General features: G+C 36.2%; 2 protein-coding genes across 5 annotated transcripts; both read right to left on the bottom strand.

Annotated features, from left to right (window-relative positions):
* Positions 1-4,024: 4,024 nt before the first annotated feature.
* Positions 4,025-11,095, bottom strand: LOC107820704 (65-kDa microtubule-associated protein 3). 4 transcript variants are annotated; one of them, XM_075217939.1, is made up of 13 exons: positions 10,881-11,095; positions 9,888-9,975; positions 9,573-9,779; positions 9,238-9,480; positions 8,586-8,795; positions 8,347-8,502; positions 8,031-8,190; positions 6,113-6,264; positions 5,941-6,028; positions 5,562-5,635; positions 5,350-5,424; positions 5,023-5,269; positions 4,025-4,853 (listed from the first exon to the last, which is right to left on the bottom strand). In XM_075217939.1, the coding sequence occupies exons 2-13, from the start codon at positions 9,957-9,959 to the stop codon at positions 4,294-4,296; spliced, it is 2,244 nt and encodes a 747-aa protein (XP_075074040.1). In that variant the 5' UTR covers positions 9,960-9,975; positions 10,881-11,095; the 3' UTR covers positions 4,025-4,293. The 4 variants fall into 4 exon arrangements, with proteins under 4 accessions (XP_075074040.1, XP_075074039.1, XP_075074042.1 ...); XM_075217938.1 differs by having other exon boundaries at positions 10,833-11,040; XM_075217941.1 differs by having other exon boundaries at positions 5,023-5,263; positions 10,833-11,039.
* Positions 11,096-18,153: 7,058 nt separating this feature from the next.
* LOC107772995 (uncharacterized) lies at positions 18,154-20,666 on the bottom strand. The gene has a single exon (XM_016592450.2). The coding sequence runs from the start codon at positions 20,367-20,369 to the stop codon at positions 18,393-18,395; it is 1,977 nt and encodes a 658-aa protein (XP_016447936.2). The 5' UTR covers positions 20,370-20,666; the 3' UTR covers positions 18,154-18,392.
* Positions 20,667-22,191: the final 1,525 nt, after the last annotated feature.

Raw genomic sequence — 22,191 nt, 5'->3', positions numbered from 1 at the left:
TTTTCTGTCTAAAGGAGTCAATGTGTAGAAAGAGGCTATATCAAGAAGGATTTTATGAATATATTATGTTGGACTTCAACTAACGACCTAAGAGGTAAATGATTTTGATATTATCAGTATAATTTCATCTGTTATAATATATTATACTTATATAAATTACATGTAATTATTTTTTGTGCGGGATGAAAGCCCCATGATAAGTAAAATTTGCCCCTGCCTAATTGAGTTCTTGATTTTAAATTATATTCTCTTGACAATTAAACTTTAAATGGGCTTTTGACTGTAAATATCTTTTACTATACTTTGCAGATTATAAATTTCAGTAGAAGGAAATGTTTAAGGATATATACACCACATGAGGAAATGATCTCTTGTGATTACTTACCGTTTGAATAGGAGAAAATGACCTTTTTAGATCTTTTGCTTTATTTTATGATATCTTATGTGTAAAAATAAAGATCTTTTGTAAACAAACGTAAAACTAAAAATAAATTTCTAAAGAACTACATAATCAATTCTCGCCCACACAAATATAAATTTTACTGTATCTTAGAATTAAACAGTATTTATTCATATATAAGCTACTCTTAGACAATGTTCGTGCAAAATTAGAAGGAAAAAATTCCCCGAATTTTGTAGTCGTGTTAGTTTTCATAATAAGAATAAAGTAATTTTGCCCCCCAAAAAATATACTGAGATGGGGATTGGCTTAATAGTAATTTTCTGTAAATATAACTTGCGGGAGCAAATATGTGAATTCAATGATAACAGGCTGACTCAGACTAAATACACCTTGGAATTACTCGAACTAATTTGCAAGACTCCAAGCCATGTCCCACACCCCTTGCGTCTGGCTTAAAGCTCTCTGCATACGAGGGTGTTCCTCTCTCTCTGATGCAACGGAATATCGTTGCATTGTTGTCGCCCTTCAATATCTCACTCTCACCACCGTATATCTCCAGGCTGTAAATGGTGAAGACTCATTTATTGACCTAACTCATTTTGACTCATTTATTGACCTAACCTATTTTGACTCATTTATTGACCTAATCCATCTTGACTCGCCCAAATTAAGCGCAACCTGCCCATTTGGCACCCCTAGTTGAGGTAGTTGACTTTAAAAGATAGCGAGAAAATTAAATTAATTTTTGAAGGCATAGTTCATATAATTGTAATCTATCATGAGACTGCTTCTATTAAATCGGCCTTAACCAACTCCCTCCGTTGCATGAAAAAAATAGGCCAACTTTAGACGGTAAAAGATTTTGACAAATTTCTAATTGTTTAAAAGAATCGTTGTATTGTAAAGATAATCATATTTTTTCCGAAATATAAACCAAAATATTTTAGGGGAATTAAAAATTCAAATTAGATTTTTCCGAGATGAATGTTCTCAGCTCCCGTTTTGGAAAAAAAAAATGAGTTGAAACGTCGCGGTCATCTGGTTCACCAGTACTACCAAAAAGTCTCATGCTTACGTTACTGTTATTGATGGTTTGATTATCTTGGACCACGAGGACCGTTACTTTTTTAAAATTTCAATCAAATTTATGTCCAAACACTAGGGATTTGGCTCAACTCGTGTACAATATCTCTCCGTTTTCATAAGTGCATGTCTAATTTAATGACATCTGTCATCTTTCATATCTAAGGGCCAAAATTTATTTAGACTAACCCATGATTAAACTACATTCTCTTATTAGGTTAGTATCAAAATTGGAAAGAGAAATCAACTATACGAAAATCTTGCTGGGAATTTCATTTTAATTGGGAAAATATTTTCTTATCAATGGAAGCGATTCTTTAATGAAAATATTTTCACTAAAAAAATCAACGATTATTATAAGTTATTATGTTGACCATTTTTAATTGATATGATGTTGTTAGTTCCTTTAAGTAATCATAGAGAAACTATCTTTTTCATCTAGATATGTAATATGATTCAATGTTTAACCTCATCGAAGCATTTTTGTATTCAAGTTTCCTTTTCTCAAACAACAATTTGCCTTTTCGTTAGTTTTTTTTATTTCTTCTTCACATTAAGTTCAATCAATTTTTTTTATTAATGCAACCAATTTCCTACTACAAACAAAAAATTATATTTATTTGGTTTCAAGAAACAAAAAAGGTGGAAGAACACAAATGAAATTGTCCCTGCGAAAATAGAAAAAAATATGATGCCTATGAAAATAAAATCTGGTTTGAAAGAATTTAGAATTTGGGGGAAAAAAGATAAAAAAATCCATGAAAGGATTTGATTTGCTGGTACCGTATCCCACTATCCCTGTAAGTAAAGGATTCTACATTTAAAGAAAGGCTAAATTATAGGAATATTTTGTTTTAACCATAGTTTAAAAATTAGACCTCCACTGCTGAAATTGGAGAGAACCTATACAGGAGGGGAGCCGGATCCAAACACTAGCATAAAATATATTTCCTCAAAAGTAATTCAAATAGACAACTGTTTTTCTAAAATAATTTTGAATTTATTTTTTTCAAAACTTGGTTTTCCAGGGACAAGACAAACAAATTCCAAAAAAACATACGAAATTGAAAAGGAAAAAGTCATCGGTGGGGACCTTTGTGGCTTCTGGAGGCAGTCATGGCCCAGCTTGGATAAGTTGCTGAAATATGAGTCCCCTAGCTTCATTAGTCAAAAGAATTAATTTTGTTTTTTGACATGTTTTCTTTGCAAAATTAAATTGGTTGGCGAAAGAAATTCATGGTTTGGGCATGAGTCACTGTAATATTTACTACTAGTATAACTTTTTACTCCATCTGTCTCAAATTATTTATCGTGTTTCTCTTTTGTACGCCCCTAAAAGAATATTACATAATTTTTGACTGTTTTACCCCTATTTATCTCTTAAAATATAATCTCTCTTCATTTAATATTTACTCATATGAGGTATTTCTTGCCTTCAAGCAATTTAATATTACGGGTAAAATAAGAAAAAAATAATTAATTAGTCTTGAACTTCTAAAATGACAAATACTCTATCCGTTCACTTTTACTTGGCATGTTTTGACTTTTCACGTCCCTTAAAAAATAATAAATGAAGTGCATAATTTACCATGATACACATATTAATTGATGCATATTTTATTGGATTTGAGAAAAATAATTTGAAATGAGTAATAAATATTGTGGGTATAACAGAAAAAAAAATCATCTTCTCCTGATATGAGTAAAGTGACTAGTAAAAATGAAAATATATTTTTAGTATACATGCCAAGTAAAAGTGAACGGAGGAAGTAATTTGTAACAACTATTTTTGGACCCACGATAGATAATTTGAGACGGAGGATTTTTACCTCTGTCTTTTTTTAGCGCCGCTCAGTGGTAGAGTAGTTTTCTATGGCAGAGGAATTAAATAATTTAACATTAGAAGTCACAATTAAAAGTGAAAATACATAATATTATTTATCTATGATAAAAAGTTTTGTAAATTTGTAAAGGAGTGTAATGGGGCTGCAATTTTATCATATACCACTTAAGTTTAACATCTAAATTCAACAAAAATCCTCTTTTTCTTCCTTCCCCTCTATTTGCTAGACTTACTCCTAACCCAAAAAAAAACTCATCGAAGGAAAAAGATTCTCTTTTTTTCATTATGTTTCATTTGGCTTTTTTTTGACAATGAAAATAGCACTATAAAGTATCATTTGACTACTTGAAATCCTGAGGAATAGAATTGAAGTAAAATAGTTTGTAATTGGACGACCGAACAAGCATGAAACAAAAGATGCTTGACTTTGACTTAGGATGTGTTCCAAAATTTAATATTTTAGCTACCAACTGAAGCAATTTAATATTAACATTGCGGTCTCTAGTGGGATGCTCCCCCTCAGGTTAGGGTTGAAAAAATCTTTGGGAGGAAGCGCTTCCCCTGAATGGAAACCTACTCGGCGCGAATCCAGATACAGTCGGGCTCCAATGCAGACACCATGTGTAAAATTAAAAAAAAATATTAACATTGATTTACCAGCAGAAGGATTCTCCCAAAAGTAAGTTTAACCCTTCCAAAAGCAACGTCTCATATTCTTTGGTATTAGAGGACTTACTGAGAACTTTAGTCCATTCAAGAGCACAAGTCCACAATCATCAAAACAAAGTAAACACTATTTCTCATCTTGCACCACTATACAAATGACTAAAGAGAAACCAACCAAAAAAAAAAAAAAAAAGTGGAAAAATCATTGCCTGAAACCAGATGAGTAGAATGCATTTATGGCGGGCAACAATGCAAAGAAAAGAATTCATCCCAAGAAAATATACTGTTACTAGTACTGCTAAATCAAGCATTTGTTAATGACCTTGGTATGTGATAATGGATTGTAACCGGCTCTTCTCTCCTCAAATGAGTACTCAATATCATCAGTACAACCAGAAACATGGAGGGCAGCAGGTGTCATCGCAGTCTGCATTGCAATGGAAACTGTGGAAGGAGTTGCTGGCATTGGAATAGTCATTGTTTTTGGGGTAATACATCCTTCAACAGCTGAGGCAATCTTGGTTGGAGCCATAACTGGAGTTCTGTTCAATGACATTGTTTCGTTGAGTCTATCTTCAACAGCAGAGGCAATCTTGGTTGGAGTCATAAGCGGAGTTTTGTTCAAAGACAGTGTTTCCTTATCTCCCCCACTCTTTAGGGTCTGATTCTGAATATTAATGGTGCTTGCATTTGACGATAACATAGACGATAAGGGAGATAGAGGCTTCCTTGTCTGTGTTGATTCAGTTCTACGTGGATCCGGTAGGGGCTTCATCGTCTGTTTTGATTCAGTTCCAAGTGAATTTAATACCTTGCATGATTGCTGCTTTTTTGGTGCCATGAAACTATCTCTCCTTCCTGCAACAACAAAATTAAAACTAGACAGTTTAGATATCAATAATGCAGCCTAACCTAGAAGCCGCAAAAGGTCAATAAACATGTAATTATAGAAACTACTACTAGTATACTACAATTATTGGTGGAAAAGTAAATTTAGATATACTAGAGAATAAGATCACAAGCCTACCAGTTTGGTGAGAATTTTGGGGAGTTTGCTGTTTCAACGAGCTAGACAGTCTTCCGGAATAAGAGGATGGTGCAGCTTTACCAGCATATGGGGTTTGAAGCATTGCTCCTCCGAGCGAAAGCCTTTTATTGGTCAAACCTCCCATTGATGGTCTAAAATTCTTCTTTGCACTCTTTAAAGGACTAGGTATTGATCCAAAAAGTGCTTCTTGCTCCACCATCAACTGTCCCTGAAGCTTCTTCTGGTCCTTGAATAAGAAAAAGAACCTTATAAACAACCAATACTTAGAGCAGTTGTTTCATGTGTAATCAAATGGAAAATTCATACCCTCTGCCTCTGACGCTCAAGCTCCTTCTCCCGCTGTAGAGCACAATACTGCTCAACCATAGAAAGAAGCGCTACCTGGAAAGAGAAAGTGAAGGATTAAGTAACAAAAAAAGAGTGCAATCACCTTCTTCCAAGAGTTAAGGCAGCTACAGAATGTGGATGCAGGGAGTCATGCTTAATAAAGCTTTAACAAATTCCAGTTAGGTGCTTACACCATCATACAAGAACTCATGTCCCCTTTCTTTCTGCCAAGCACTAGCTCTCGATCTCAATGTCTCTACCATAGCTGCCACAAAGTCAATGTTAAGATTTCTTATCAAACAGATCAAGTTTTATTGGAACACTAAGAAGACATTTAACAATGTCGGTGATTTGTTTATGATAACCAATTATTGATTTGCATAACAAATTTTCAGACACCACACAGATGAGTAAACTCTTATTTTCTGGTATCTGTATTCTCAGCAGAGCACACATGTAATGCAGTACGCTAACTCAAAGAAGAGTATCAAAAGCAAGAAAGATTATTCTATTAGAATAAAATCATTTTTTAATGATGGGAGATATGGGAAGAGAAAATAGGTTCCATACCAGGGATTTTGTTGACAAGAACTCGAGCTTTCTCAGCTCGCTTCAGATTACGATGTGTGCCTCTTCCGCCATGGTAACGATTTTCATCCTAAAATAAAACTTATTAGAAAAAGAAGTATGGTGCAGAATATACACGAAAGAGGTAAAAAAAAAACACAGCATAACATCCAACCCTGTTATATTCCTCCAGCCAGCACTCCTCGTCGCATGCAGCCAACCACTTCTCAACCTTTTCAAGAATATCTCTCCTACTAAAAGCTTCCTCTTTAACCTTGGAAATCAGGACCTCGAGTTTCTCAAGCAGATATGAAGGATCATTTGCCCCTATAAATGATAGCATTACAACTTGAGTGATTCAACAAACATCCAATCATATTAAACAACAACAACAACAACAACAACAACAACGACCCAGTATAATCCCACAAGTGGGGTCTGGGGAGGGTAATATGTACGCAGACCTTACCCCTACCCTGAAGGGTAGAGAGGCTGTTTCCAGGAGACCCTCGACTCAAAAAAAGCAACAGGAGCCGATATATTAGTACCATAAGAAATGCATAATAAAATAACATAACATAAAATAACTGCAATATAAGAGATATGAAATACAGAATAGGAAATACGAAATAGATGGTCAGGTAAACCTAGCAGGTAAAGCCCTGCATCAATAGACGACCAATGACATTCTTAGTCTAACTCGTAACTGGCTAGTCTCACTCTATTGTACTGTAGAAATATTCACACTTTCCCCTAACCTACAACCTTAATGCTCGACCTCCATAATTCTCTGTCAAGGGCCATGTCCTCAGTAATCCTAAGTCGCGCCATGTCTTGTCTGATCACCTCTCCCCAATACTTCTTAGGCCGCCCTCTACCTTTCCGTGTGCCCACTACAGCCAGTCGCTCACACCTCCTCACCGGTGCATCAGTGCTCCTCCTCTGAATGTGTCCGAACCATCTGAGTCTTACTTCCCGCATCTTGTCCTCCATGGGGGCCACGCCCACCTTCTCTCGAATATCTTCATTCCTAATCTTATCCATCCTTGTATGCCCGCACATCCACCTCAACATCCTCATCTCTGCTACTTTCATCTTCTGGATGTGTGAGTTCTTTACCGGCCAACATTCAGTTCCATATAACATGGCAGGCCTAACCACTGCTCTATAAAACTTACCTTTTAGTAACGGTGACACTTTCTTGTCACACAAGACTCCCGACGCTAACCTCCACTTCATCCACCCCACCCCTATACGGTGTGTGACATCCTCATCAATCTCCCCGATCCCCTGAATAACCGATCCAAGGTACTTGAAACTACCTCTCTTGGGAATGACTTGAGAGTCAAGCCTCACTTCAACTCCCGCTTCCGTCGGCTCAACTCCAAATTTGCACTCGAGGTATTCCGTCTTCGTCCTGCTCAACTTGAAACCTTTAGACTCAAGAGCATGTCTCCAAATCTCTAGCCTCTCGTTGACGCCGCCTCGTGTCTCGTCAATTAGAATAATGTCATCAGCAAATAGCATGCACCATGGCACCTCCCCTTGAATATTATGAGTCAGTGCATCCATCAGCAGGGCAAAAAGGAATGGGCTGAGCGCAGACCCTTGGTGCAACCCCGTAATAACTGGAAAGTGTTCAGAGTCGCCTCCTACTGTCCTAACCCGAGTCTTAGCTCCAACATACATGTCTTTAATCACCCTAATATAGTCAACCGGGACCCCTTTATCCTCTAAGCAGCTCCATAAAACCTCCCTAGGAACCCTATCGTACGCTTTCTCCAGATCAATAAACACCATGTGGAGATCCTTCTTCCTATCCCTGTACTGTTCCACCATCCTCCTAATAAGGTGGATAGCTTCTGTGGTAGATCGCCCCGGCATGAACCCGAACTGGTTGTCTGAAATAGACACCGTCCTTCGCACCATCCTCCAATCATATTAAACCTTAAACTGATTTCTCCTAAGAAATCAATTTTTTTAGGCTTACAAATAATCCAGATATAACTGCAGAAATGATTCAGTTAGAAATTATTTGGTTAGAACTAGCTATGTGTAACCTTGATGTCTGATTCATGGCAGAAAACAGTTACCAGATTCTATAGCTTCAACAGAAAAGTCAACTGAATGTTGAGTCTCAATAATCATATGTGCCTTCCTACAGATTTCCTCCAAATCCAGCCTCTTTCTCAGAAGAACCTCTTTCATTTTTGTTGATTTCATTTCCTGCAACGTCGACACTTCGACCTCCGCCTGCATAAGTAGTATAGAATTGCAATAATTTCATTACTGCAATAGATCTACTGCTATGAAAGCATCAGCACCAGCAAAAGGAGCATTCTAGTTCTGCTAGAAATTAACAACATAAAATAAATTAAATGGAGATCATTTGGTTTATTTATTTCATACATGTTGAAGACTGTCCAAAGACAGAATGTTAGGCTCATTTATTTCATTTTCTGAAGCTGCTATGTGCCTTGTAAAATCATGAAATTGTTGTTGCTCCACTAACGGTGTATCCATCAAGTTCCACAGCTCTACGAGGGTAGTTGCAATATCTTGAAGCTAAGCAACAAGAAGATCAGCATTAGTAGCAGAGATCAATATACAACTTGGTTTGGAACAATTAAATTGACATTTATACTAACCCTAAGCAATCTCTGTTTTTTGAGATCTTTCAATCTGTTGATTGTCGCGGACAACTTAATGATCATATCTTTGCTAATGTTTTTCGAGACACTGAAGTCGTCCATGGTTGGATCAATATCAACAATAGTTTGTTTGTAGTCAATCCCAAGCACCACACATAATGAATTGATGGATGTCAAGTGGTCAAGCACCAGCTTCAGGCGGTCACTCTGAAAATGTTTAGGAGATTCTGTTAGACAAATGGTAACTCTTGAAATTCTTTATAGCAGAGGAAATATTTCCAACAGTATGAAACTCTACAACATGAACGTGGAATGATACTTGCCATTTGTTTTTTCTCTATACTAAGCAGTTCCGAAGTGAAAGTTTTACCATACTCTTTTTGCAGAACTTGAAACTTACTGCAACTTTTCTATTCAAAGCAGCAATCTCAGTGCTAAAACTAGCAGAGTTTGAAGACAAGGGAAGAGATACAACAACAACAACAACAACTAATATTACTACTACTGCTGCTGCTGCCGTGCCTCCGCCCCAAACAAGTTGGGGTCGGCTATATGAATCCCCACCTCTTTCTTTAAGCTCAATTCATATCAGTGTGATATTTAAATAAATAATATAATAACACAAGGAAAAAGATGAAACAGAAAAGACCTTCTCTTTTTGCAAAGCAATCAAATAGTTCTTCATTTCTTCTAGTCTTCTGACAGACAAATCATTCTCATCAATGACGCTCATTTGTTTATTCCCTTGGAAGTGTACACAGAGCTCTTTCGATATACACTGTATCTGATCGACAACAGCTGCAAATTGGTCCATCCTCTCTCTTTTTCTCTTCTTCATCTCTTCTAACTTAGGCTTAATGGCCTTAAGCTCTTCATTCAAACTTTTGGAACTCTGCTATATAGGAGGCTAAATGTTAAAAAGGTTCTATATACCAAGCAAAAGATCTAAAGTTTTACTGAATGCTTCAAAAGAGAGTCTCTAACCTGCCTAGCATATGATGATTGTTCTCCTAGCGCTGCACAAATCTTTGCTAATTCTGCTTCAGAGTTAGCAACAGTTTGCTGCAGTTGAGCCCGAGAACGACTTGCCTGATTCACTTTTCTTTTATATATCTCTAAACACTCTTGTTGGAGTTCAAAAAGCATCTTATCTCTTTCAATTTCTGGCTCTCCCATCTCATCCCATATTCTCTGATCCAAGAAAAACAAGGTAACACACAAAAAAGAGAACACTTTCACAATACGATATAAGTCTTGTGTTTTGTAATATAACAATTGAAGAGCATATTTGGAGCAAACCTGCATCTCAGACAGAAGAGAACCACAAGTTGTTTCCATATGCAAAGGCTTGTCACTTTGGCGGTTATGCATGTTGAAGCATTTACACCTTGACAAAGAATTTTAAAAGGTTAAGACAGAGAAAGAGAATCAGATGGTAAAAAGGAATAGTTATAAGACCAGTTAGAGGCAATCCAAACGCTGAATTTAGATGAGCTACATAGTAAAATCCCAGCAAAATTGGGAACAAAATGCTGAAGTATTTTCTGATTTAGCACCCTCCAACCTTAAAATGAAAACAAGTATCACTACTCCTAACAACTAAAGTAGAGATGATCTTGGAGCATCTCTTGAACAGAATCTTCTCAAACAATTATTTGATATTTACTTTGTTAGGGAATAGAAGCATATATTAAATCTAAATTTTATCTATACAATCAATCAACTATACCTCAATCTTAAATTTTATAAATTGTTATCTCTACGGGATTTTAAGACCATCTATTATTATTACAATCATAATTTTTGATAAGTAAACCAACTAATATATTACTTATTAACCGTTCACGAAACACCAAGCCCTAAAGTAAGAAGAATTAGTGGGTGCATTTGTTCGTGCAATTTTGTGAATTTCGTTTCTAAATAAAGGTTTTCAACTTGCATATTGTGTTTGTTTGCGAAATTGGGAACAAAAACTTTTCTGGTGTGTCTCAAGTTTCCAGTTAAATGTCCCAAGAATTCTAGTTAAATGTACAAAAATAACAAAGTAATAATCAGCTAATAGAGCGGAAGTCTCTATTAATGTAATATTGCGATCATTTGTTGAGGTTCCCATTAGGTTGTTCTAGAGATACTGAATTATAGATATAAAGAAATACAAGAAATCAAAACATTCAGTTTTCTCGGCAAGAAAGGCATCAAAAACAGAGTACCAATTTCACTACAAAGAACCACAACGAAAGAAACCTTGCTAAAGTCTTTATCACCCGTAATGAACAGAAAACTCCACCGTACAATGACGTAAGAATCCGACGGAGGGTTCTTTATTTTTCCGGCCAATTCTCTGCTTTCCTCAGTTTGGTGAAAATGGAAGAGAAACCAAGTGATGATATGATAATTTGGGAAAAGGGGGGAGTAGAATTGAATTCTTGAATTTTGATTTTTGAGTGGGAGAAGGAGGGAAAGGAGGAGACGTTAGCTTTTGTAAAGCAAAACGTATGTGCTGAGAGAGCGCCTTTTTTGGCGTTGTGATCTTTATTCATTAAATGCCGACTTTGTTTTTTTGAATTTCAAAGTTGATTCCCATTTAATCCTTTATTCTATTTCTTCTTTCTTTAATCCTTTCTTTTATTTCTCGGCCGTAAATTGTTAGTTCTCCACTTTTATTTTTCCATTCCTATTAAGAATAAATAAATAAAATATATATCCATAATAATAATAGTATTTTCAAAAGTATTGAAAAATAGTTTGGAAAATAAATAGTTAATGATAAGAATAAAACAGAAAAAAAAAGATTGTATTTCTTTTGATTTAGTATAGGGAACAAGTAAAAGTAAAAATATATTTTTGGTATAATGGACAAGTAAAAGTGAACGGGGTATTTCTCACTTGTCCCATTTTGGTACAATCAAATGCTAATGTCACTGAATAAGTTGGTCAATTCATAGGTGAGGAGTACGTCTGTTTTTTCTTTTTTTCTTTTTTCACCTTGGTATGGTTTGATTCAATTTTTAGGTTTTTTATTTAAATCAAGTTATAGTGAAAAAAGTTACCATCCCATACCTAAAATTGAATACCAAGACTTGGTGAAGTGGTAAAGGAGTATAAAACTACAATCACGTATTTGCAAACAATTTGAAAATAGTCTATCCATTGGATAATAAAGATTGCCAATATTAATTTTAGCCAAGAGATACAATTATCGAATAGCATAGACTCCTCCATAATTTTCGCAATTATATTTTTCATTTTTGAATCGATTTCGTATGATGTTTTACTCATTAAAGTGTATCATACTAATTACACAAACCGGTTGGCACGATTTGATTGCAATATATAGCCACTATAAATTAGTTTTGATACTTCAAAATCCTTTAACCGTGACTACCGACTATAAGGAGAAAGGGAAAGAACAAAATTTAATTTTAATTACTGAAGATATCTTCTCACATATTTAGTTTTGAAGATACGCAGGGTTCTTAAATATGGTGCGATTTGTCTTTTTGACATTCAAAGCAATCGAGTATACACGCACACAATATATTACTTACAAGTTTACAACATCGTTTCTTTCTTAAAATATTAAGTTACATACCTCAATTCATGTATATTTCTCAAGTCGCAGTGCACTATAGCTATTTGAAGGTCGAAATGATTTTCTGTTATTAGATTTATTCAAACTCCTGAATATTTTAAACCGCAAAGTTACTTTGATTTTGACTACCTTTATTCACTGAATAATAATTTCTAAATATGTAAATCTTTTTTATAAAAGAAGAAATATTAAATGCATTGACCTCGCACACCAAAATGCCACATTACTGGGGGAGGGGAAGGAGATTTTACTATTTAGGAAGAAGGAAAATTTCGCCCTTTTACAACACCATACTGAAAAACAGCTTTTAAATTTCATTCGTATTTCTCCTTCCCACTGGCATCAATATAAGTTCTTTTTTTTCTTTCCTTTTAATACTTTAGTTCTCATTCTTCGTTCAAATTTTTTTTCCACCTCCTGAAATCTAACGTGGTGTTTTAAGTATTGGGAGAGCAAATTTTGTTTTACAGAAAACAAGTAAGAATGATTGAATTCTGTTTTTGTTTGGAATAGGACTGGGCGTATTATGGAGAATATAAGTTCCTTTTTGGGCAAAACATCGCTCATGCCTAAAACAATGATTGAATATTTGGTAGTTTAAAACCGATCCAAATATATTTTAATTAATTTGTTACTACACATATTACCAGAAAAACAATTTCTCATGTAATTTTCCTTCTCAACATGATGTGAACTGGCACTAAGCAATATACATAACGATTAAGATTGTGAATCCTACACAAACCAAAAGAGCTATTCCAGCCATATGATAGATGCTACAACAATAAGCATAAGAAACAACGTAAATTGAAAGTGGGCAGCAAAAGACAGATCCTGGAGCTCTCAGTTCTATTTTGCTGCACAAAAATAATCAAGGGAAAAATTGCAACTACATCAGATACCAAAAACGTTCCAGTTAGCGCAGCAGAAGTAAACGTTTGTGCTTTGTACCACAGCAAAATAACTATAACCAATCATGACTCGCGCCGTACTTGAGGAAACTTTGTGACATCAGTCCAAAAGAAATATGACAGCAATTACAAAGTCAGAAACTCAAGCAACAATATAGGTTGCAAACCCAAATTTTACTCACCCCTTGAGCACACGTGTTTATATATTAATTGAACTACCAACTCTACGCTATCCAGGACCGATAGCATTTGTAACAGAATGTCCATGAAATGATCATGTTTGACACTTCAATCCGGCAATTCCTGTGAGACAGACCTCTCAATATGGTTCACCAATGTCGACTGCTTCTGCTTTTTCTCCAAACAAAGACAGTTTTCTAAAACTGCCATACTAGGCACCTGTACACATGTAAACCGGAGAACCACAGAATAGTGGAACTTCGGTAAACTGTAACAGCAATTATGCATAGGAAGAGAACTTGCACATTCCCATCTCCTCAAGGTCCCAAGTTGAGTAAGGAGGCACTCAATGTTGCTGCTCTCGTCACGAACATTGAAGACCATGTGACCTTTGACTGAGCTGAAGTGGAATAAAGTTGAGATGGCTTCGACAATTAGTTGGAATTCCACTACACTTCTTCACATGGATCAATTGACTGGGTTGTTAGTACCTCAATATAACCTAAGGTGCCACCAATCTGAGGAACCAGAGGGGCAAAAGAAAAAAGGAGGGGGGACAGCGGGGGAAGGGGAACACATGACTTTCAGGGCCGGGGCCCAGATTGCAGGCAAAAACATTTCACAGGTTCAAAAAATGCAAGCTCAGATACACAAGTTGTAATAACTAGGGGTAGTCTACCAATGAAATTTTATTTCCATGAGAGGCATATAAAACTTTTGGGGTTAGAAAGATGGCAGTCCAAATGCCACATCAAACTGAGTTTTGAGTTAGCCAGACCAAACATGAGAATAGTGAATTTAAAAACATCACATAAAAAACAGAGATTAGCGTGTTGATAAGTTCCTATAGCTTACTTGTTTTTGACACAACATAACCAATTCCTCGTAAAGCTTGGATTTTAAAATTCACATCCCATATTAACACATAAAAGAGGGAAAAAAAGCCATCCAACTGTAATTACAGTTGTTAAATTTTTCATGCACATGTGCTGACATAGCTGAAATCTCACAAAATAGTTGAGGTACTTTGGGGGTTTAAAGATTCAATAAGAATGGCACCTTTCTGGCTTTCGAGGGGAGAACTGGACCAAGTCACATAATCAGAAGGAATTGGTCAAAGGGGAATTTTTCTATCCCAAAGACATTTAATGAATCAATCCCATGCTTCTGATTTGGCCAGTCCCAAGAGTAAAATTTTATCCTTCCATTTTACTATGTGAAATGAAAATAAAAGAGAAAGCATGGGGCTATAAAATCTTCTCCACTTGACCTGCAAACTTTCTTTCAAAACGAAACGAGAAAGTAAAATGCAGAAACTTAACACATGGATTTGAAGCATCACAGCAGAACACTTGATCAAAATGCACAAAGGAAAGCCAAGCAGTTCACTCAAAAAATAAACTGGAATTATTTTCTGCAGAATCTGCCTTCTTTCTAATGCAGAAGAAGACAAAAAAGGATAAGGTACCATGCACCCAAAATCCAGAAGACAATGAAAGCATTGTTTTTGTTCTTTGAGAAAAGAAAACTGTCCTCTGCACTTCACTAATGAACATCTGCAAACAACAGCATAAGAAACATCGGTCGAGTTACAAAGATCATTCTCCATTGTGTAAATTCTCACCCCCAAAATAACAAAGGAAGCAAATAAAAGCAAACGTAAAAGAGGAACAAGCAGCAGTATGTTAAATGATAACATAACGAGCATTATCTGCATATAATTAACAAAATGAAACTTAAAATTTACTCACCTAAAGCTTCACGCCACCCAAGCAACATGTCAAAAGCTTGTATTCATCAAAATAGCAGCCTGCCAACATTGTGCAATCGATGTTCCTGCAGTCCGTTTGTGCCAGCTTCCATATGGCGAGGTAGCCATATAACTCATTGAACATCTTATACTTTCCTCAAAATAACCCAGAACCAGAGAAACTAGTTTGTGCAATTTCCAAGATCCATAATGGGCTATTTATGCTAGGCTTAGGTTAACAAAACCTACCAAACTAGACACATAAATTCTTTTTATAAGGTAAAGTAGATTTTTAGACACATGGAAAACCTAATTAACAGGACGAGCCATTACTTGAAAAAAAAAAAAAGAGAAACATTTTTTTTTTGAGAAAGCAGGGAGAAAGATTTATTTTGGTTCTAGTTTCATGAGTTAACAGTTAAACTTGTCAACCACATCACAAGTACTTTTAAGAGTTACAGGATACAAATACTTGTTGATGAAGGGCATTGTGATCCAAAGAAGCTCCAATAGGTTAATGGTTAATAAGCCTTTCCTTATGTTTATGCCAAGAGGACATATGTATATGCATCTTAACTTTAGCCTTCATTAGGTGTGTCATATGTCGATAAGTGGAGCAGGATTAATAAAATTACTGATAAGTGGGAAAACACCTCACAGGTAACAAGGTCTGCTAAAGGGAAAATAACAATCAAGAAGTGAATTTTATCCCTAAAGCAGCAGGAGCAGACATCAGCTTTCTTTAGACATACAAATGCATTCTTCTACGACCAAACAGTAGTTATTCTGACAATTCAAATAGAAAAGAAAAAGGACAGCAATGTAATGAGAGATAAACTTCCATAAGCTGTTTGTACGCAAGGGAGCTGTCAAAACACATCCAAAGGAATCTTAAATGAACTTCAATTGTCTTTTACCCATTATTTTCATACTCAGATACTACAGACAAGTAAAAGGAAATAAGAAACCGGTACAGATATATGTGAGGACAACATTTATAGTTGAACTGAAAATAATGGACAATGACAAGTTCCCGTGAGATTTCTATTCCTCAATTACATGTCCATATCAAGATAATCGCCATGAACTAGTTCTTCAATAATAAACCTTCACACTTTTTCCAATGTTTGCTGCTAGCTTAAGAGGTTCTCTCCTCATGACTGCTTTCAGAACCCAAAGCTAAACGTAGCAACTTATGCTCAATAGTATGAACACATTGAATTGTGTTTTTCTTAAGCAAATACAATTTTAATAGGTAGATCTGTTGTTTCCATTTTCAACAACAGCAAATCTGAACTAACTGAAGAGATGACTGGAAAGGATTTTTATTACAAGCAACCAACAAAATTCTCTCTAGCACCAATGGAACAAGAATCTCAATGACACCATCACAACTCATTATAATTGTTTGACAAATCATATATTCACATATTGATACAATTCATAGATTTGGTCATTAGTATTATTAATGACTTAACAGAAATTCCAAAAATGTGCGTAAAATTTAAATATTACCAACATTTAATTTTGCCAAAACTTCCCGAGAAAAATCCTGGTGATTTTAGTGCACTGTCAAAACAGGTCTCTTCATTAATAACAATTGAATTCAAATTAGCAGACAGAATTCTAAATACTCTGCACTTAGATTGAGACTTATCTTTCAAAAAAGAGTTCTTACTTAAAGTGGATTAATTTATTGATTCTCAACATATCTACGAGGTTGCATATACCTGTCATTATTGTGTCATAACACATAAGTAAGATATATGGGATCAGGATATGCAACCATATGAACCAAATGAATATTAAACAGTCTCATCTTCTCCAAATTTTCCTTGTTTCTGAAATAGGACTTAGATTTTAGAGCCAACAGGTCAAACTAGACATTGACCAAAACAAACCTGAATAAGCTAGATTGATTTCCTTGTCTTCTTTATTCTTTTCCTACATTAAGATAAGTTGATTAGCTTGTTGAGTACTAAGGATATCCATCTACATGATAATTTTCAAACCATTGAATAGAATCATTTCATGTATCTCCGTTCAATCTCACTCAGAAGCCATAGAAATAAGCCAATATTTGTACATCAACACTAAGGTAATCACCACATCGACAATAGTTAAGAGTTCCAAATTGCCACCTCCAACTAGAAGCTTTTGCCACCTTCATCAAAAAGGAAAAAAAACAAGTAAATAAAAACTAGAACTTTTTGCCACATTCTCAAAACAATTTTGTCAATGTCCGAGCTCTAGTTGTGGAAGGAGGAAAAGATAAGAAGGTATCAGCAACAACTGATTTTACTGTGGAACGGCACGGGATGTTCCATTATGATTCTCTAGGTTTGAAGCACAGATCTTTGAGGCAACTCCAACTTATGTCTTCTGAGCTTTTTCTTCAAATGCTACCTACCAATTGCTTATGGAAACACATAAATATTTATAACGCTTGTGAGTGCATTCTTTAATACACACGAGAAGATTTTTCCAAGGAGACCATTTCAATCCCAAATTAATACAGCTAACAGAAACAGATTTAGCCAATCTTGCTTGTTATTTGGAAATTCAAATTATAACCGTCCTTATTCTTTACTTAACCATCAATAGTTTGCAAAGAAATCAAAAGTTGTATACCGTTTTTTAAAGATAAGTATGTCAGTTAGGAAATAAGTAGGTCTACTTTCGGTTTTAGCACAATTGAAGGCCAAATGTGACTTTCGATTCAATGAGTTATACGAAGAATGAACAAAGAAGGTAATGCTTCTTGAAGCCAAAAGTTATTGTGGAACAAGTCTCCTGTGATCTACCGTATTAGTTAGATATTACTCTTTTCAGATTTAAGTGACACTCTTTCCTTTTCGGAACTTCCCAAAATTTGTTTAACACCATTCTACAGATATATGCACAATGGTTTAGTAGTATTTTTTTATAGAACCCCAGTTTTTCTATAATAAACTGCATATAGAAATAGTTTTACAATAATTACAATGACAAAAAAGCAGCACAATTCAGTAATTATCTGCTATATGCATCTCAGCAATAAAATTTCTGCTATATCATCTCAGCAATAAAATCAATAGAGCAGCAGTATATACTATAAATGCAAGATAATAAAGGTGACCACTAACTCAGATATGAAAAACGAAGTTGAAGTTTTGAAAATTTATGACAAGTCAAATCACTATCTAATGTATGTGCAAAGAAGCCCATAGGCTGTACTTTACAGAATTACAACAGCAAAGACAACAAAGAGGTTGCCAGAAGTTTCAACCTTTTGTTTACACAAATATACAACCCACTTCTAACATTAGAGTATGAAAAATGGAACAGAAGACTCAGAATTAAGTTAGAGTGGGTCACCAGCTGTAAGATCTCTAAACAATCTCCCCAGGCTTGAATCCGCTGTCACCACAATCTGTGCCGGAGTCCAGTTCACAGGGCGAATCAAACCATTTAGGGTTCTCTGGGTAGAAGTTCTCTACAACGAAACCTACATCTGTATCTATACTCTCATCATGCCTTAAGGGCTTGGTCAGTTTAGAATTCCCACATTCAAGAATGCGCTTCTGATCAAACTCATTGCATTCCAATGGTTTCTCTGATTTACAAGACTCACCCAGTAGATCCTTCTCGTTCCTACAACCTGGCCTTATCTGATCCCAAGATGCAACCTCCCCAAGTGTCCTCCCGAAGCTGTCTTCATCTTCCTCGATGAGCTCTGCATCCTTACCATCCTCATAAATGCGATGATGATGATGATGAGCGCCCCAATCTGCCAAATCATTTTCCCCAACCAAGAGATCATCCGAGATCGGCTTATCTGAGAGCAATCCAACTGACTTTGATCCATATTCTCTCACATGCCTAAGCTTATTCACAAAATCAAACAATTCACGAGATACCGAGCACAATAACTCATGAGGAACTTTCCCGATCTGGCCCTCAAGTAGCCCAATCTCATTCCTTGCTTCCTGCATTTGCTGCAAAATCGAATGTTGCAGATCTCCACCATCCTTCACAAGGAACCCAAAGTCTTCATTTTCTGCTTCATCACCCATCCCATACACTGTTTCCTGATCCATCAAGAACCCTCCTTTATGCCCAACAACTCGATGTATTATCCTCGCATTCCCATCCAAAGGGCCAGGTTCATGCCCCGAGTGCACCGCGTACAACTTAAAGACTGCTGTCCCTTCCTCCTGATAGACAAATGTCTTATCCTTCTCATTATAATTCGATATTGGAACTATCGCCCTGATACGAAACCCACACCCACACCTTTTTGACGCGTAAGGCTCCCTCTTTAAAATCCTCGATTTCTTCGAGGATGCAGGCTCTCCTGCTCGATGACACGCGTAATCTTTAACCTCAGCCATAAATGGCTTATACCTTATATATTTCTGTCTAATACACAACACCACTTTATACTTGGCAGCTAATTGCTGTAATCTAACTGGCACTTCCTTTGCTGGTACATCGAATGATTCAGTATACTCAAACCTACGCCTCTTAGTACGTGGCGCAGACTCAGAGCACACGGGGCACACCTCCACACAGACCCTAATATAACTCTCAGGTATGCCATAAAATTTAGCACCTACAGTCCAAACCTGCTTGATTTTTTCTATAGTGTCTTTGAGACCTAAGTGTTTTAAATCAGCGTCACGGTGAAAGTTTGTGACTATATCATGCCATTGGTCAACATGGGAAACGAATTGACTCGAATTATTCTTGAAACACAGTAATTCATTACCATTCACGGGGTCGATACTCACGACGAGCTTGTCCTGTATCCGCTTCCAGGCCGTAAGGTACGCCGTGTCCTCATTCCGGTCCTTCCACACCAGGCGCCAGCTCTGGAGCACCGACGCGGGCGTGACAGATCGGATTTCCTCCGGCGTGGCGACCCGACCCTCAAGGAGGCAGCGTATCATCAGGGCATGGGATTCCTTGTTAAATGTGTAGAATTGAGATGAAATGTGGGGTTCCGGACTTATATACGCCGCCGCCGATGCACCCGCCGTATGCCGGTGGCGTTTCTCCGCCTTATTTTTATCGCCGGACTTCCCCAAACCCAAATTAGGGTTAGGGTTAGGGTTTTCAGAAACGATCCCGTTTTGATGCTCCAATTGAGGTAGCGACGACTGAATTAGCTGATGTTGATCGGGGTCTGAGGAACTATGGCTGGCAGCGTCGTCATCTTCGTCGCGGAAAAAACCGATATCAGAAAAGAACGGTTCTTCATCGTCCTGGTGAAGAATTGACGGCTGAGATTGATCCAAGATTTGGTGATGTTGCGGGTCCAAGTGATGGTGGAATAGATCTTCTGCTTCAACTTTGCTAGGATTCATGGTTGTCGGAAGAAGAAACAGTGGTAAAAGTGTTTGGTCTCTCTCTCTCTCTCTCTCGGAGAAATCGAAGGTTCTCTCTAAGTGGGTCAGTTGGGTTTCTGACACAAACTTTCCTCACATTCTTGATTTCTCCATCACTGTTTGCTTCTGTTCAGAATACGATCAGTGGTGGTTGCGGGGAAAGACAAAACGAACATAGAGAGAGGAAAGTGACTGACTTATGTGGAACTTCAAGTGTTTGACTCATGTCAAACATGCAACTACCTTTGTTGTTTGTGAGTTCGTGAGTTTTGAATTGTTTCCAAGGTTTTGCGCCTCTTTGCCCCTTTTTATATGTGTTGTGTTTCCTTCAATTTCATACTGTTTATCTTCTTGTTTCAATCCGTGGTTTTCCTGTCTCAAATGATGAATTTTGTCAAGGGTGATCTTTGTTCCCCTTGTATATTGCTGAGAAAAAATATGTTTGATGGATCTTTTTTAATTTCTCATTTGACATGGATCATTTTGGGAAAGATTTCTTTACCGTTTTAAAATTATACACGTATAAGAAATAGGTAATCAATTCTTTTGAGCGGCTGAGAGTGTTGCGTTAAAAGAATTTAAAGTATTCAGGATTGAATATAATTTTTTATCTTAAAAATATTATGTATAAAGGATAGATTATCAATTCCCTTAGATTGTAAGTCTTAAATTAAACAAAAAAAAATCAATGAGTGCTTTGAGTGAGAAAGTTTTTTTTTTGCCATTTAAGATATTGTGTATAAAATGATAGATAGTCACTTTCCTTGATGGTCGATAATGTTATGTAAGATGAATATAGGAGTATACAAGGGACGTAGAGGAAGCAGGAGAATGTAAAAAACACTCCATTAATTACCATGCCACGTCATAAGACAAAAAGTCACATGCGAGAGCTTAAAGCTCGGTACATTTTTAATTTTCTATTATTCATGACTTGAAGGTCGACTTAATCTTATTATTAAAGAATTTTTTTTTCTCGTAGAACTCTATAAAAAGAGAACTCCTATAATTGGAAGAAAAGGAAAAAGATATTGCTCACATGTCTAGCTTAGCTTGGCGATATCGATGCAATCCAATCATCTCTGGGCTAAAATTCTTCGAGCTAAGTATCACTTCCCCAGCCGTGATCTACTCCCTAAGCAGAGATCCTCCTTTATTTGAAAAATTCTTGTTAAGGACCATAATTTTTCAAAACCTGCTATAAATGTAATATTGGTCAGGGCACTAATACAGATCTTGGCATGATAATTGGCTTGTAAATAAGACTAATCTCCGAAGCCTTATACAGGACCCTCTTACTCAACTTGAATCTACTTTTACGGTGGATCATATTATTTCTCATGTGGCGTGGGACCTTACTTCGCTATCCTTTGATTTGCCCCTACACATTTCGTGACTCATTCATGATACTTATTTTAATCTTTCTTTCTCACATCCTGATACTTTCTGCTGGAACTTTATTTTTACTGGCCTATTCTCCACTAAATCTGCTCATCATCTTTACCTTCGCTCCTGAATGTCCTGGCCTCCAATGGATATGACACCTACATATCCCCAATAAAATCAAAACCTTTCTTTGGCTACTTCTACTTAATAAATTACCTACTGCTTCTTATCTTGCTTCTCTCAATATAATTCCTGTAGACATGTGATTTTTGATCCTCCCCAAAATTTTTCATATTTTAGCGCAAAATATTTAATTTAGTCCTATTATAACTATTTTAATCAATTTTGACTCTTTTACTTTATTTTATTACAAGAAAATAAAAAAATCACAAGAATAGGTTCATTAATGTTTTGT

Source organism: Nicotiana tabacum, chromosome 7, assembly GCF_000715075.1.
Source record: "Nicotiana tabacum cultivar K326 chromosome 7, ASM71507v2, whole genome shotgun sequence".
Taxonomy (NCBI): domain Eukaryota; kingdom Viridiplantae; phylum Streptophyta; class Magnoliopsida; order Solanales; family Solanaceae; genus Nicotiana; species Nicotiana tabacum.
Note: the sequence above shows the minus strand (reverse complement) of the source record. Positions and strands in the feature narration are given on the sequence as shown.